Genomic DNA, 14,365 nt, shown 5'->3' on the forward strand with positions numbered 1-14,365 from the left:
TTACGTTATGTATGGCTTTCAAGGGCACAGTGTTTTCTCAGCTCTTTAGGATTTCTTTTTTTATCTATCACATAACAGACACTTTGTATTTTAATTAGTTGCTTATATTAAATACCCAATTTAGCTTTCTTCTTATAATTTCTCTCTAGGTAATCTTAGTGATTTTTAAGTGTTTTGTTTATTGCTTGTTTCTTAATAGATGTTAAAAAGGATTGGTCTGACCATGCTCTCTGGTGGGAAAAGAAGAGAACTTGGCTTCTTAAAACACATTGGACCTTGGATAAGTATGGCATTCAGGCAGATGCTAAGCTTCAGTTCACCCCCCAGCACAAACTGCTCCGCCTGCAGCTTCCCAACATGAAGTATGTGAAGGTGAAAGTGAATTTCTCTGATAGAGTCTTCAAAGCTGTTTCTGACATCTGTAAGACTTTTAGTAAGTATCAAATTCTTCATGAAAGTATTAGTGGTGTGATGTATATATGACTGATGATTAACAGCTTATTTCAAAGAGTAGGTTGGGGTGAGCTATGTCTGTATATGTCAGTTTTTCACTTTATTCTTGAAAGTTTTTTTTATCACTTTAAGATAAATATAGGTAAGATGGAACAGGATTCTTTCCTTACTAGAAGTATTATGGAATACTTCATTCTGATGACTTAATTTTTATTTCTTGGGAAGGAAAAGAAAAAAGGCATTATTTTCAGGATATAGGTTTTGCAATGTTTCCTTCACATAAATCACTATTTGATTTTGGTGATTCAGGCACATAGTGTCACTTCCTTCACTGAAGGCCTGACATAGCTCCTAAGGAAATGACCATGAGTGTTATCTTCCTTAAGCAACTTGAACTTGAAGTTCAACTACAACTTGAACACACTTGTAGTGATTCTGTTTATGCTTTCTGAAATGAAATGTGGACTACTTTTGGCTGACCCAGTTATGTCATATGACAGGAAGTATTCAACTATCAGAGAAAATGAACTATTGCCGTTATCACTAGTACATAATTCTTTTATACCATAGATTTAGGGGGAGATGTAGAACATTATTGTTTTGATCTAATGACTGAAATTAAGTGTTTTTTATGCTTAATGGGGTTTTTAGGAAAAAATAAACATACAGAAAAGTATAAGGAATTATATGAAAATTAACCTAATTCCTGTTAGCTTAGAATTAATAACTGACATTTTGCAAAACTTTTTTAAAGTCACAATAATAAAGTTCTTGAGTCACATTCTTATAATTTCCCTTCACAAAGCAACCATTGTCATAAGTCAGTGTGTATATCCTTCTAGTACTTTTAAAAATACATCAGCACACACATATGTACACGTATTTCTTCATATTTGTGTGTTTAGATATCCATAAACAGTATACTGCCATAACTCTTTGGGTATTTTTCTTTTTGCAGTTTGTATTTGTATGCAGGAGTTTCTCAAGTGGTTATACAATAGTCCCCTACTTCTCTGTGAGGGATATGTTCCAAGACCCCTGGTAGATGGTTGAAACCACAGATAGCACCCCTATATCTACTGTTTTTTTTCCTATACATACATATCTATGATAGAGTTTAATTTATAAATCAGGTATGGTAAGAGATTAACAATAATAAACAAAATAGGTCAATTATAATAATACACTATGATAAAAGTCATGTGAATGTGGTCTGTTCCTCAAAATATCCTCTTATACTGACTCAGACTTCTTTATCTTGTAATGATGTGAGATGATAAAATGCATATGGGATGAGATGAAGTGAGGTGAAGGATATAGGCACTGTGACACAGCATTAGGCTGGATGGTACATCAGAAGAAGGATCATCCGCTTCTAGATCACAATTCACTGAAACCACGGAAAATGAAATAATGGATAAGGGGGGACTGCTGTACCAATTTACATTACGGGCAGCAACATATGAAAACTCATTGTCCCAAATCATCACTAACATTTGAATATTGTCAGTTCTTAGTGTTTACTTTTTTGAGTGAAAAAATACAGTATTTCATTTTAGTTCATAAAGGTAAGTATATTTCTGTATCTCTATTAGTCATTTAAGGTTTGTTTGTTTTGTTTTTTTTTTTACTTACCTGTTTATATCATTTATCTATTTCTTTAGTTCATAAACTTTATAAACAAAATTGAACAAAGTACAGAGAGTCCCATTAACAGTCTGGGTTTGGACAAAGACATGACATGTATCCATCATCATAGTATCATACAGAGCAGTTTCACTGTGCTAAAAATCTGTGCTCTTCCCTCTCCCCTACCTCCTGGCAATCACTGATCTCTTTACTGTCTCTGTAGTTTTGGCTTTTCCAGAATATTGTACAGTTGGAGTCATACAGTATGTAATCTCTTCCGATTGTTTCTTTTGCATACTAATATACATTTAAGTTTCTTTCATGTCTTCTCATGGCTTGATAGCTCAGTTCACTTTAGCACTGAATAATATCCCATTGTCTGGATATACCAGTTTGTTTATCCCACATAGCTACAGAACCTACATCGCTAGTTTTTTCCAAGTTTTCAAGTAACAAGAAAAGCTACTATAAACATCTGTGTGGAGGCTTTTGTATGGGCATTTGTTTTCAGTTCCTTTAGGTAAATACTAAGGAGTGTGGTTGTTGAACATAGGAAAAAAATATGTTTAATTCTTTAAGAAACCACCAAACTGTCTTCTGAAGTAGCCGTGCCATTTGGCATTCATACCAGCAGTGAATGAGAGTTCCTTCTCTGAATCCTCACCAGCGTATGATGGTGTCATGTTCTGGATTGTGGTCATTCTAATAAATGTGCCATGACATTTCATTGTTACTTTAATTTGTATTTCTTGGATGGCATAGGATGTGGAGCATCTTTTCATATGGTCATTTGCTATCTGTACATCTTTTTTATGGAGGTGTCTGTCAAGGTCTTCAGTCTATTTTTTTTTAAGTAGGCTCTAATGCACAATGTGGAGCACAGTGTGGGAACTTGAACTTATGACACTGAGATCAAGAGTCAGATGCTTAACCAACTGAGCCATCCCTTTTGGCCCATTTTGTTAACCAGGTTGTTTGTTTTCTTAACTGTCAAATTTTTAGAGTTCCTAGTATAGTGTTTTGGAAAATAGTGCTGTATTAGATATTCCTTTAGCAAATATTTTATTCCAGTGTCTGGCTTGTCTTTTCATTCTCTGATAATTTCTTTGAGGGAGCAGAAAATTTTAATCTTAATGAAGTCTAGCTTATCAGTTACTTCTTTTGTGGATCACATCTTTATTGTCATATCTAAAATGCCATCACTAAACCCAAGATCATTTGTATTTTTTTTTTTTCTGTGTTATCTGGGGGTTTTATCATTTTGTGTTTTACATTTAGGACTGTGATCCATTTTGAGTTAATTTTTGTGAAGCTTGTAAGGCCTGGGTCTAGATTCCTTTTTTTGCATGGGATGTGCAGTTGTTCTAGCATCATATATTGAAAAATTATCTTTTGTTATATTGCCTTTGTTCTTTTGTCAAAGATCACTTGACTGTACTTATATTGGTTTATTTCTGGGTACTACATTCTGTTCCATTGATCTATTTTTTTTTTTTTTCCCAGTAGCACCCTGTCTTGATTATGATAGCTTATATAAGTCTTGAGGTCATGTATCATCAGTCCTTCAACTTTGATTTTCTCCTTCAGTATGATTTGGCTATTCTGGGTCTTTGACCTTTCCATATAAACCTTAGAATCAGTTTGTTGGTATCCATAAAATAACTTGCTGGGATTTTGATTACATTGAATCTGTAGATTAAATTGAGAAGAACTTATTATCTTAACAATATTGAATTTTCATATACTTGAATGTGGAACATCTCTCCATTTATTTTTTGATTCTTTCATCATTCTTTCATCATCAGTTTTGTAGTTTTCCTCATTAAGATCTTATACATATTTGTTAGATTTATATTTAAGTATTTCTTTTTTATGTGTTAATGGAAGTAGTATTGTGTTTTATATTTCAAATTCCACTTGTTCATTGCTGGAATATTAGAAAGTAATATACTTTTATAAATTTACTATGTATCCTGCAATCTTCTATAATTATTTGTTAGGGGAGTTTTTGTTGATTCTTCTGAATTTTCTGTAGGAATGATGATTATATTTGTGAATGAAGACCATCTTCTTCCTTCCCAATCTATATACTTTTTTTTTCTTGTCTTACCGTATTAGCTAGTAGTTGGAGTAAGATGTTGAATAGCTGTGGTGGGAGAGGACATCCTTGCGTTGTTCTTGATCTTAGTGGGAAAGCTTCAAGTTTATCATTGTTAGGTATGTCCTTTGCTAAAGGGTTTTGTAGGGGTTTTGGGGGGGGGTTGTAGTTATTTTTTATCAAGCTGAGAATGCTTGCTAGCTTACTGAGTTCTTAATCATGAACTTGAAATTGGATTTTGTCATGCTTTTTTTAATTTATATCTTTTAATGTAATCATGTGAGTTTTCTTTAGTCTTTTTTGTTTAGTCTTTGATGAGATGGATTATGTTGATTTTTGGATCTTGAACCACCCTTGTATAGTTGGCATAAATCTCACTTGGTCACAGTGTGCGATTCTTGTTATGCATTGTTGAAGTCTATTTGCTAATACTTTGAAGATTTTGCATACATATTGGTCTGTAGTTTTTTTTATAATATAAGCTTTTGATTTTGGTATTAGAGTAATGCTGGCTTCATGGAATGAATTAGGAAGTATTCCCTTCACTTTATCGTCCAAAAGAGATTTTAGAGAATTAATATAATTTCTTAAGTGTTTGTTACATAGGAAAAAAGCTCCTTGAAATGGGTCCTGGTAGTGACTTTTGGTTATAACACATAAAGCACAAGCAAATATAAATAAGTAGGATTGTATCAAACCAAAAAATTTCTACACAGCAAAAGGAATAGTCAACAGAATGAAAATCTCTGAATAAGAAAAAATACTTAACAAATCCTGTAACTGAGAAGGGGTAAATATCTAAATTATAGAAAGACCTCATACAACTTAGTAGAAAAAACAAAACAAAACAAAAAAAACAAAAATCCAACGAAAATTGGGTATAAAGGACCTGAATAGACATTTTCCCAAAGAAGATATATATACAAATAGTCAACAGATGCATGAAAAAGTGTTCAATATCACTAATCATTAGAGAAATACAAACCAAAACCACAATGCAGTGTCACCTCATACCTGTTAGAATGGCTGTTGTCAAAAAGACAGATAAATACTGGCAAGGATATGGAGAAAGGAGCCCAGCCACAATGGAAACAGTATGGAGATTCCTCAGAAAATTAAAAATAGAACTACCATACAACCCAGCAATTGAACTTTTGGGAATATAACTGAAGGAAATGAAACCACTGTCATGAAGAGATAATCTGCATCCCCATGTTCATAGCAGCATTATTTGCAATGGCCAAGACAAGGAAACAGTGTAAGTATTCACTGACGGATGAATGGATAAAAAAGTTGTGATACACACACAGTTATTATTCAGCCATAAAAAAGAAGGAAATCCTGCTATTTGTGACAACACTATGGACCTTGAAGGCATTATGCTAAGTTAAGAAAAGTCTGAGAAAAATACTGTATAATCTTGGTTATATGTGGAACCCAAAACAAAAACAAAAAAGCTAAAAGAGAGATCATTTTTGTGGTTACCAGAGGCGGAAGATGGAGAGTGGGGGGAATTGGATGAAAGTGGTCAAAGGTATACACTTCAGTTGTAAGATAAGTAAGTACTGGGGATGTGATGTATGACATGAAGACTATAGTTAATGCTGGTATGGTATATTGGAAAGTTAAGAGTTCTAGTCACAAAGATTTTGTGTGTTTGCGTGTGTGTGCTTACTTATATTAAAGGGTGGTTGTTAACTTACTGTGGTGATTACTTCACAGTGTACAAAGTCAAGTTACTATGCTGTATACCTTAATTGTATAAAGGTAACTCAGTATCTCAATAGAACCAGAAAGGTGTTTGGTAGAATTCACCAGTAAACCAGTCTGGCCCTAGTGCTTTCTGTTTTGCAAGGTTACTAATTATTGATTCAATTTCATTAATAGACACAGGTCTCTTCAGATTATTTCTTAAGTGAGTTTGGCAGATTGGCTTTCAAGTGTTTGATTTAGTAAAAATTATATTGGCTTTCTTTTAAAATTTAACTTAAGAAAATACTTTTATGTAATGATTAAGTGAGGTTTTTAGTTATACTTCCTTTTCTTTCTTTCTTTCTTTTTTTTTTTTTTTTTTTTTTGAAAGAACCACTTTTGGCTAGGCACAAGTACTTTCAGTTCTTTGATGTAACATGTGTTTGGAGGTGTAGGCTCTATAAATGTAGAGCCTATTAAGAAGAAAGGAAAATTCTCCCAAAGTTTAACTGACAATTACGTAGAGGCACTATGCTGCCATTTCATATCATCAGTACATAAACAATTTGAGTCTTGACCAATACTAATTCATTAATACTTTTTCTTTTCTGTTCTTACAACGTTCTCTATTTGATAGGGATAGTAGTAGTGGATAGTAGTAGACAGTAGTAGTGGAACAGAACTCTAACTCAAATTCAGTTGTGTTTAAAAACATTTTTTTAAAAATTTGAGTAATTTCATTTTGGTAGCCTAATTTGTACATAAAGATTTTAATGCAAAGGGCTTGTTTTAGGAGTAATGATGATTACTTTTTCTATAATGACAAAGATGAAAAAGAAATGAAGAATCACTTAAAACTTCTAGCGGCATTTTCTAGTTTTAGCTGTTCTAGTGGATATAGAGTAGTAAGTGCTGGTGACTTTAATTTGTATTATGCTGAAGACTAGTGCTGTTGAGGATCTTTTTACATGATTATCCATATCTCTTTTCTTGGTAAAGTATCTGTTTAAATCCTTTGCCTCCCCTTTTTAAAAGAAAAAAATTATGTTGTCATCTTACTGAATTGTAAGCACTTTTTTAGATATTCTGGATATAGAAAATTTATTGGATTTATGTTTTGCAAATACTTTTTCACTGTGGTTTATTTTTTAAGTTTTTTTGAAGAACATACATTTTAATTTTGACGAAGAAAGACAAGTTTACGATCTCTTTTATGATTTTTATTCATAGACATAAAAATCGTTAACAAAATTTTAAATTGGGCCTAGTAATAAAAGATTAACACATCATTGTCAAGTGAGGCTTATCCCCAAACAGGAAACTTTCTGTGTGCATGTGGAAAGAATGTATATTGTCATTGGGTGGGGATGCTTTATAAAATGACAGGCAAAGTTGGTTGAAAAGCAAAGGGATGTTGCAGTCTTAAGCTATAATTGTTGGTTTGTCCTTGCTCCTTTCACATCTGTCAGTTTTATCAAAGTATTATTAGTAGGGGCTCCTGGATGGCTCAGTGGGTTGAGCCTCTGCCTTCAGCACAGGTCATGATCTCAGGGTCCTGGGATCAAGCCCCGCATCGGGCTCTCTGCTCAGTGGGGAGCCCGCTTTCCCCCTCTTTCTCTGCCTGCCTCTCTGCCTACTTGTGATCTCTGTCAAATAAATAAAATATTAATAAAAAAACCAAAACAAATGAAAAAACGTATTAGTATATGCACACATTTAAAATTGTTTTGTCCTCTTGATGAATCTTCTCTGTTAACACTGAAATGACCTGTATTTCTGATAATATTAGCTTTGAAATATACCTTGTCTGTACTTAAAAAGTGCTGCAGCTATCTTTTGGTTTGTATTAGTATTTTTTATTATCCTGTTTCTTTTAATTTATGGCTTTAAATTAGGTTTCTTGTAAACAACGTATAGCTAGAACTTGCTTTTTCCATTTAATCTGACAATCCCTGCCCTTTTATAAACTGTTTAGGCCATTTATATTTAATGTGATTATCACTGTGGTTAGGTTTAAGTCTGCCATGTGTATTTGTTTTACTTACAGTATTTTATTTTTAAATTTCTACATGTTCTTTTTTTTGTTTTGTTTTGATGGACAGGGGTTTGTTAAAGTTATATTTATTTCTACCCATGAGTTAAGTAGATTTTACTGCTTTTTTTTTTTTTTGCCTTTTAATATTCTAGAATTTATAGTATATGACTAACTTAATCACAGCGAATGTTCAAATAGTATAGCATTACATGCGCAAAGTATAATAATCTTTCAATAATAAGTTCCATATCCCCTTTCCTTTCCTTTTTGGTACTATCATATATTTTACTTCCACATATTCTGAAAGTCATCATATGTTATTTTCCTGTGAAGCACTAATTGTCTTTTCAAAGTAGTAGAAAGTAAGGAAATTTTTTTTTAAAGATTTTATTTGACAGAGTGTGTGCATGTGCAAGCAGTAGGGGAGGGGCAGAGAAAGAGGGAAAGAATTCAGATTGACTCAAATGCTGAGTGCAGAGCCTGACTTGAGGCTCAGTCTCATGACCTGAGCCAAAACCAAGAGTTGGATGTGTGCCCCAGAAAAATGGTCTTTTTAATTGCTCACACATTTACCATTTTTTAATGGTCTTTGAGAATACTTTTAATTTGGTATCCTTTTTCTTCTATCTGAAAAACTTCATATAACCCAATTATAGTTCAGGTCTGCTGGTGATACTTTTCACCTTTTGTTTGTCTACAGAAGTCTCGATTTTTGTCTTCATTTTTATAAGCTATTGCAGCTGGATAAAAAATCCTAAATTTCTTCCCCCTCCAGTAATTTTCACATGTCTTTCTGTTGTCTTCTGGTTCATGTAATTTCTGAGAAGTCTTTTATTATTATTTTATTTATTCTTCTGTGTGCTTTCTCTGTTAGTCTTTCAGGAATTTATTCTTACTTGTTTATTGGTTTTGTTTTGTTTTGTTTTTAGCAATTTAATTCTATGGTCCTGGCATAGTTTTCTTTAGGTTTATTCTATTCTAGGTTCATTGCATTTCTTAGATCTGTGGGTTTATGGTTTTCATCAAACTTGGATAATTTAATCTTTCTTTCTTTCTTTCTTTCTTTTTTAGTAGGCTCCATATCCAATTGGAGCCTGACATGGTGCTTGAACTCACGACCCTGAGATCAAGACCTGAGCTGAGATCAAGAGTTGGATGCTTAACGGACTTAGCCACCCGGGGTGCCCCAAACTTGGATAGTTTATCAGTTCTTCAAATAATTTTTAGTGTCCATTCCCACAACTCCCATCCTTTGCAGGACTCTAGTTTCATGTATGTTAGGGTGATTATTATTGTTTATTCCTTTTTTCTCCAGTCTTCATTCTCTGTATTTTCATTTTGGATAGTGCCCATTTTTATCTTCATGTTCACTGATACCTTGCTAATCTGCTGTCAACCCCATCCAGTGTAGTTTTCATTTCATATGTATTTTTCATGACCAGAAGTTCGATTTTGGCCTTTAAAAAAATCTAGAAATCTTTCATTTTTCTCATTATGTTTATGCTTTCCTCTATTATATAGAATATATTTCTGATAGCTGTTTTAATATCTTTGATTACTGATTCTATCATCATAAATAGTTACTTCTGTTACTTTATTTTTTCTCCTTAATGCTGGTAATGGGTTGTATTTTCCTGCCTCTTTTATATCTGGTAATGTTTGATCAAATGCCAGGCTTTATTAAATTTGTATATTTTGGTGGCTGGGTATCTTTTAGTATCCTTTTTAAGTAGTGTTGGCTTGCTTTCTTTTTTGGGGGAGGTCAGTAGTTAAATTACTGGAGCGCCTGGGTGGCTCAGTGAGTTAGGCCTCTGCCTTTGGCTCAGGTCACGGTCTCAGGGTCCTAGGATCAAGCCCTGCATTGGGTTCTCTGCTCAGCTGGGAGCCTGCCTCCCCCTCTCTCTGCCTGCCTCTCTGCCTACTTGTGATCTCTCTCTCTGTCAAATAAATAAATAAAATCTTTAAAAAAAAAAAAGTTAAATTACTTGGAATCATTTGGACCCTTTTGATACTTTTAACCTTCTTTAGGGTAGGTCCAGAGCCACCATTAGCTCTGGACCTCTTTTGAGGATTCTTTTCAATACCCTGTGTTTCAGGAGGCCTTTCCCCCATATAAATACACAGATCAGTATTCAGACAGACTTCAGTGGGTAACAGCAGCTCTTCAGTGTTCTCTCCATGGTTTTCCCTTTTCTTTAGTATTCTGACTCACAAATTATATGCGTCTTGGCCTCCTTGAATTCCTGGCTCTGTGTGCCCCTTCCCTGCCCTGAATTACTGCTAAGGAGCGAGCTGGTGTACTGCAAGGACTCATCCTGGTTTTGTTTTGTGTTGTTTTGTTTTTTCTCTTATGTCCTGTGCTTGTTGTCTAATGTCTGAAAAGTGATTTTCCCCCTCCTTACTGTTTAAATAAAGCAGGAGGGTAAATAAAGTTCCTATTGCTCCCATCTTATTTGAGACCCTTCATTCTTTATTTTCTTCCAGCATTATACCTTTCTAGAAAGCCATCATTTGCTCATTATGTTTAATAACAATTTCTTCCCACAGAAATTTTAAGTTAAATATGTTCGGAACTGAGCTAACGCTATTACTTCTGAAATCTCTGTACTTCTCCACACTGACCCTCAGAAGTCTCCACAGTAGTAAAAAGCACCACTATCCCAGATAAACATACCAGAAACTCAGGCGTCATTCATCCTTAGCACCACTGTCTTTCTCACCTACTCATCTCATCTCATCACCTAGAAGTGTTATTTTGGCTCTTGGACAGATCTTGAATCTTTGCACATCTGTCTCTGCCATCCCCACCACTACCATCTCTCCCCTAGACTGTTCAGCAGCTTCCTCTATTCATCTTGTTCCTTCCAATATACACTTCATACAGTAGGCAGCAAGATTTTGAATTTTCTTAAAACCAGAGCAGCAGATGCAGAGTTAAAGTTAAAAGGGCTTATGACAGGGGCACCTGGGTGGCTTAGTTGGTTGAGCATCTGACTTCTTTGGCTCAGGTCAAGATCTCGGGATCCCAGGATCAAGCCCTGCGGTGGGGGTGGGGAGGTCCATGCTCAGCGAGAGTCTGCTTGTCCCTCTCCTCTTCCTCCACCCCCACTTGTGCATGCTCTCTCTCAAATAAAATCTTTTGTTTTTGTTTTTTTAAAAAGGTTTTATTTATTTACCTGACAGAGATCACAAGCAGGGGAAGCAGCAGAGGGAGAGAGAGAAGCAGGCTCCCTGCTGAATAGGGAACACAATCTGGGGCTTGATCCCCAGTCTTAGATCATGACCACAGCCAAAGGTAGATGCTTAACTGAGCCACCCAGGTGTCCCTCAGATAAATAAAATCTTTTAAAAAGGGGAGGTGGTGCCCTAGTGGCTCAGTTGGTTAAATGCCTACCTCTTGATTTTGGCTTAGGTCATGATCTCGGGGTTTGGAATCGAGCCCTGCATCGGGCTCCATGTTCAGTGGGGAATCTGCTTGAGATTCTCTCTCTCCTACCTCTGCCCCTCTCCTCCCACCTTGCTCTCATGTACTCTCTCTATTAAATAAACAAATCTTTAAAAAGGGAGGGCAGCTTATGACATAGGGTGTGGGGGGAGTTAAATAGGTGATGGGCATCAAGGAGGGCACTTGTGATGAGCACTGGGTGTTGTATGTAAGTGATGAATCACTAAATTCTACACCTGAACCTATTACACCTCATGTTAAGTAACTGGAATTTAAAACTTGAAAAAAAAGGGGGGGGGGCTTAAAACATTAAAAAACCACTTTTCTGCCCTCTTTCTCCCCAGCTCTTAATCATATTAGTTCCATTTTCCACTCTTTTGTTTGACTTTTATTTCCATAATTCTAAATAATGTACTGTTATTTCTTGATTTATTAGTTTTAGATATCTGCTCATTGCTTTTTACCCAAATGTTTCTTTTCCCTCTTCTTATAACTTAAAATATTTGACTAATTATTGTTTACATTATTTCAATAAAGTTAATCTTTTTACTTGGTGAACCAAAATTTATACTTTATCATTTCATATGCGTATTTGTTTATCATTTATTTAGTTTTCAACCTATATCCAGTGCTGATTCTTCTGCATTCTCTGTAGTAATCTCCTCCCTGCCCCCCTTTTTTATTCCTAGACAGTCTGAAGCCCCTCCATCCTCCTGCTCCAGTCTGAAGTGGATGCTTTCTAGGCTAAGCTGTATAGTTGTAGCTCCAGGACAGCCCTTCATTACTGTCCAAGCAAAATGTCTTCTCTTCTCTACTTTTTGATCCTTGCATTTTCCCAGTATTGATTTGCTCACTTATTTTGGTGGACTAGATCCTCCATCAGCATAGTAGGAAAAAGGTGAATGAGATATAAATTTTTGAGGTATTACCATTTTGTCCTTTGATAGAATTGTTGGGTTGAAAATTATTTTTCCTCAAAATTGGGAAGTCATTGTTACATAGCATTTTTGCTTCCAGCATTACTATTAATGGTCCTGATAATGTTTTGTTTTGTTTTTTAAAGATTTTATTTATTTGACGAAGTAATAGAGAGGGAACACAAGCAGAGGGAGTGGGAGAGGGAGAAGCAGGCCTCTCGCTGAGAAGAGAGCCTGGTGTGGGGTTCAATCCCAGGACTCTGGGATCAGGACCCAAGCCAAAGGCAGAGGTTCAGTGACTGAGCCACCCAGTCGCCCATTGATAGTGTTGTTAATTTTGTTTTCATCCTTTTGTAGGCTGCTTTTTTCCTTTGGAAATTAGTTTCAGGATCTTTTCTTTTCCCTACCATGTTGAAATTTCATGGTAATATGCCCTAATTCTTCCCTTCTGTTTTCTCTGTTCTCTCCATAACTAGTAATTAGTCAGATGTTGTTGTTGGATTGGTCCTTTTACCTGACTTCATGTCTCCATTGGATTTTTTATTGTGGTTATCAAATTTAAATTTCCATCGTTCTGTATTTTTATCTGGAGGTATGTTGCCCAAGTATTGATGAATACATTTGAGATTGTGGATTTTATATAAATTCAAACCTCAATCAAAAAGAAAAAAGGAAATTGAAGAAAAAGGACCCTTCTCTCTCTCTCTCTTTAATAAATAAATTCTTTAAAAAGGGGGATTGGAGGGGAGTGCCTAGGTGGTTCAGCCAGTTAGGCATCTGCCTTTGGTTCAGGTCATGATCCCAGGGTCCTGGGATTGAGCCTCATGGTGGGCTCCCTGCTCAACAGAGAGCCTGCTTCTCCCTCTGTCCCTCCCCCTGCTCATTCTCTCTCTCCTTCTCAAATAAATAAATAAAATCTTAAAAAAAAAAAGAAAAAGACCCTCTCTCCCCATTGTTAATATCCAAGATCTTTTTTTTTTATTATTATAGTCGATACAATATTACATTAGTTTCAGGTGTACAACTTAGAGATCTAACAAGTTTATACATCATGTTGTGATCACCACAAGAGTAGCTACCATATTACCATATATGCTATTTCATTGACTATATTTCTACACTGCCTTTTATTCCCATGACTTAGTATTCATCCCATAACTAGAAGCCTGTATTTCCTACTCCTTTTCACCGAGTTTTGTCCACCCCCCCAAACCCCTCACCTCCAGCAACCATCAGTTCTTTGTATTTATAGATCTGATTCTGTTTTTTAATTTTTTTTTTTTTTAGATTCCAAATATGAGTGATATATAGTATTTGTCTTTCTCAGTCTCATTTCACTGAGCATAGTACCCTTTAGGTCCATCCATGTTGTTGCAAATAGAAGATTTCATCCTTTTTATGGCTGCATAACATTCGTATACGTGTGCACCTGTGCACACTCCACATTTCCTATCCATTCATCTATCACTGGAAACCGGTTGCTTCCATACCTTGGTTATTGTAAATAATGCCTCAAATAAACAGTGGTGCATGTATCTTTTTGAATTTCTGTTTTCATTTTCTTGGGGTAAGTACCCAGTAGTGGAATTACTGGAACATATGGTAGTTCTGTTATTTTTTAAGGAAACTCCATACTGATTTCTGTAGTGGGTGTACTGATTTACATTCCGACCAAAAGTACATGAGGGTTCCTTGTTCCCCACAGCCTTGCTAACACTTGTTACTTGTCTTTTTGATTTTAGCTGTTCTGACCAGGTGTTAGGTGGTATCTCACTGTGATTTTGATTTTCATTTCCCTGAAGATTAGTGGTATTGAGCATCTTTCCATGTGTCTTTTGGCTATCTGAATTTTGGGAAAATATCTTTTACGGTTCTCTGCCCATTTTTTAATTGGATTGTTTTTTGATGTTGAGTTGTATGAGTTCTTTATATATATTGGATATTATATATATTGGATATTATATATATTGGATATTATATTGGATATTGGATATATATTGGATATTAACCCCTTATTGGATATATCATTTGCAAATATCTTCCATTCTGTAGGTGGCCTTTTGTTGATGGTTTTCTTTGCTGTGCAGTTGCTTTTT

The 14,365-nt window shown here is 35.1% G+C and overlaps 1 protein-coding gene across 1 annotated transcript in view; it reads left to right on the top strand.

The window, feature by feature from the left end:
• The first annotated feature begins 233 nt into the window (after positions 1-233).
• FERMT2 (fermitin family member 2) overlaps positions 234-14,365 on the top strand; it is a 55,028-nt gene continuing 40,896 nt past the window's right edge. Inside the window, exon 1 of the mRNA XM_032871083.1 lies at positions 234-433. Coding sequence (XP_032726974.1) covers positions 358-433 — 76 coding nt within the window. The 5' untranslated portion in view covers positions 234-357. The remainder of the gene's footprint in view (positions 434-14,365) is intronic.

Source organism: Lontra canadensis, unplaced genomic scaffold, assembly GCF_010015895.1.
Source record: "Lontra canadensis isolate GAN:19392208 unplaced genomic scaffold, GSC_riverotter_1.0 scaffold42, whole genome shotgun sequence".
Classification (NCBI taxonomy): Eukaryota; Metazoa; Chordata; class Mammalia; order Carnivora; family Mustelidae; genus Lontra; species Lontra canadensis.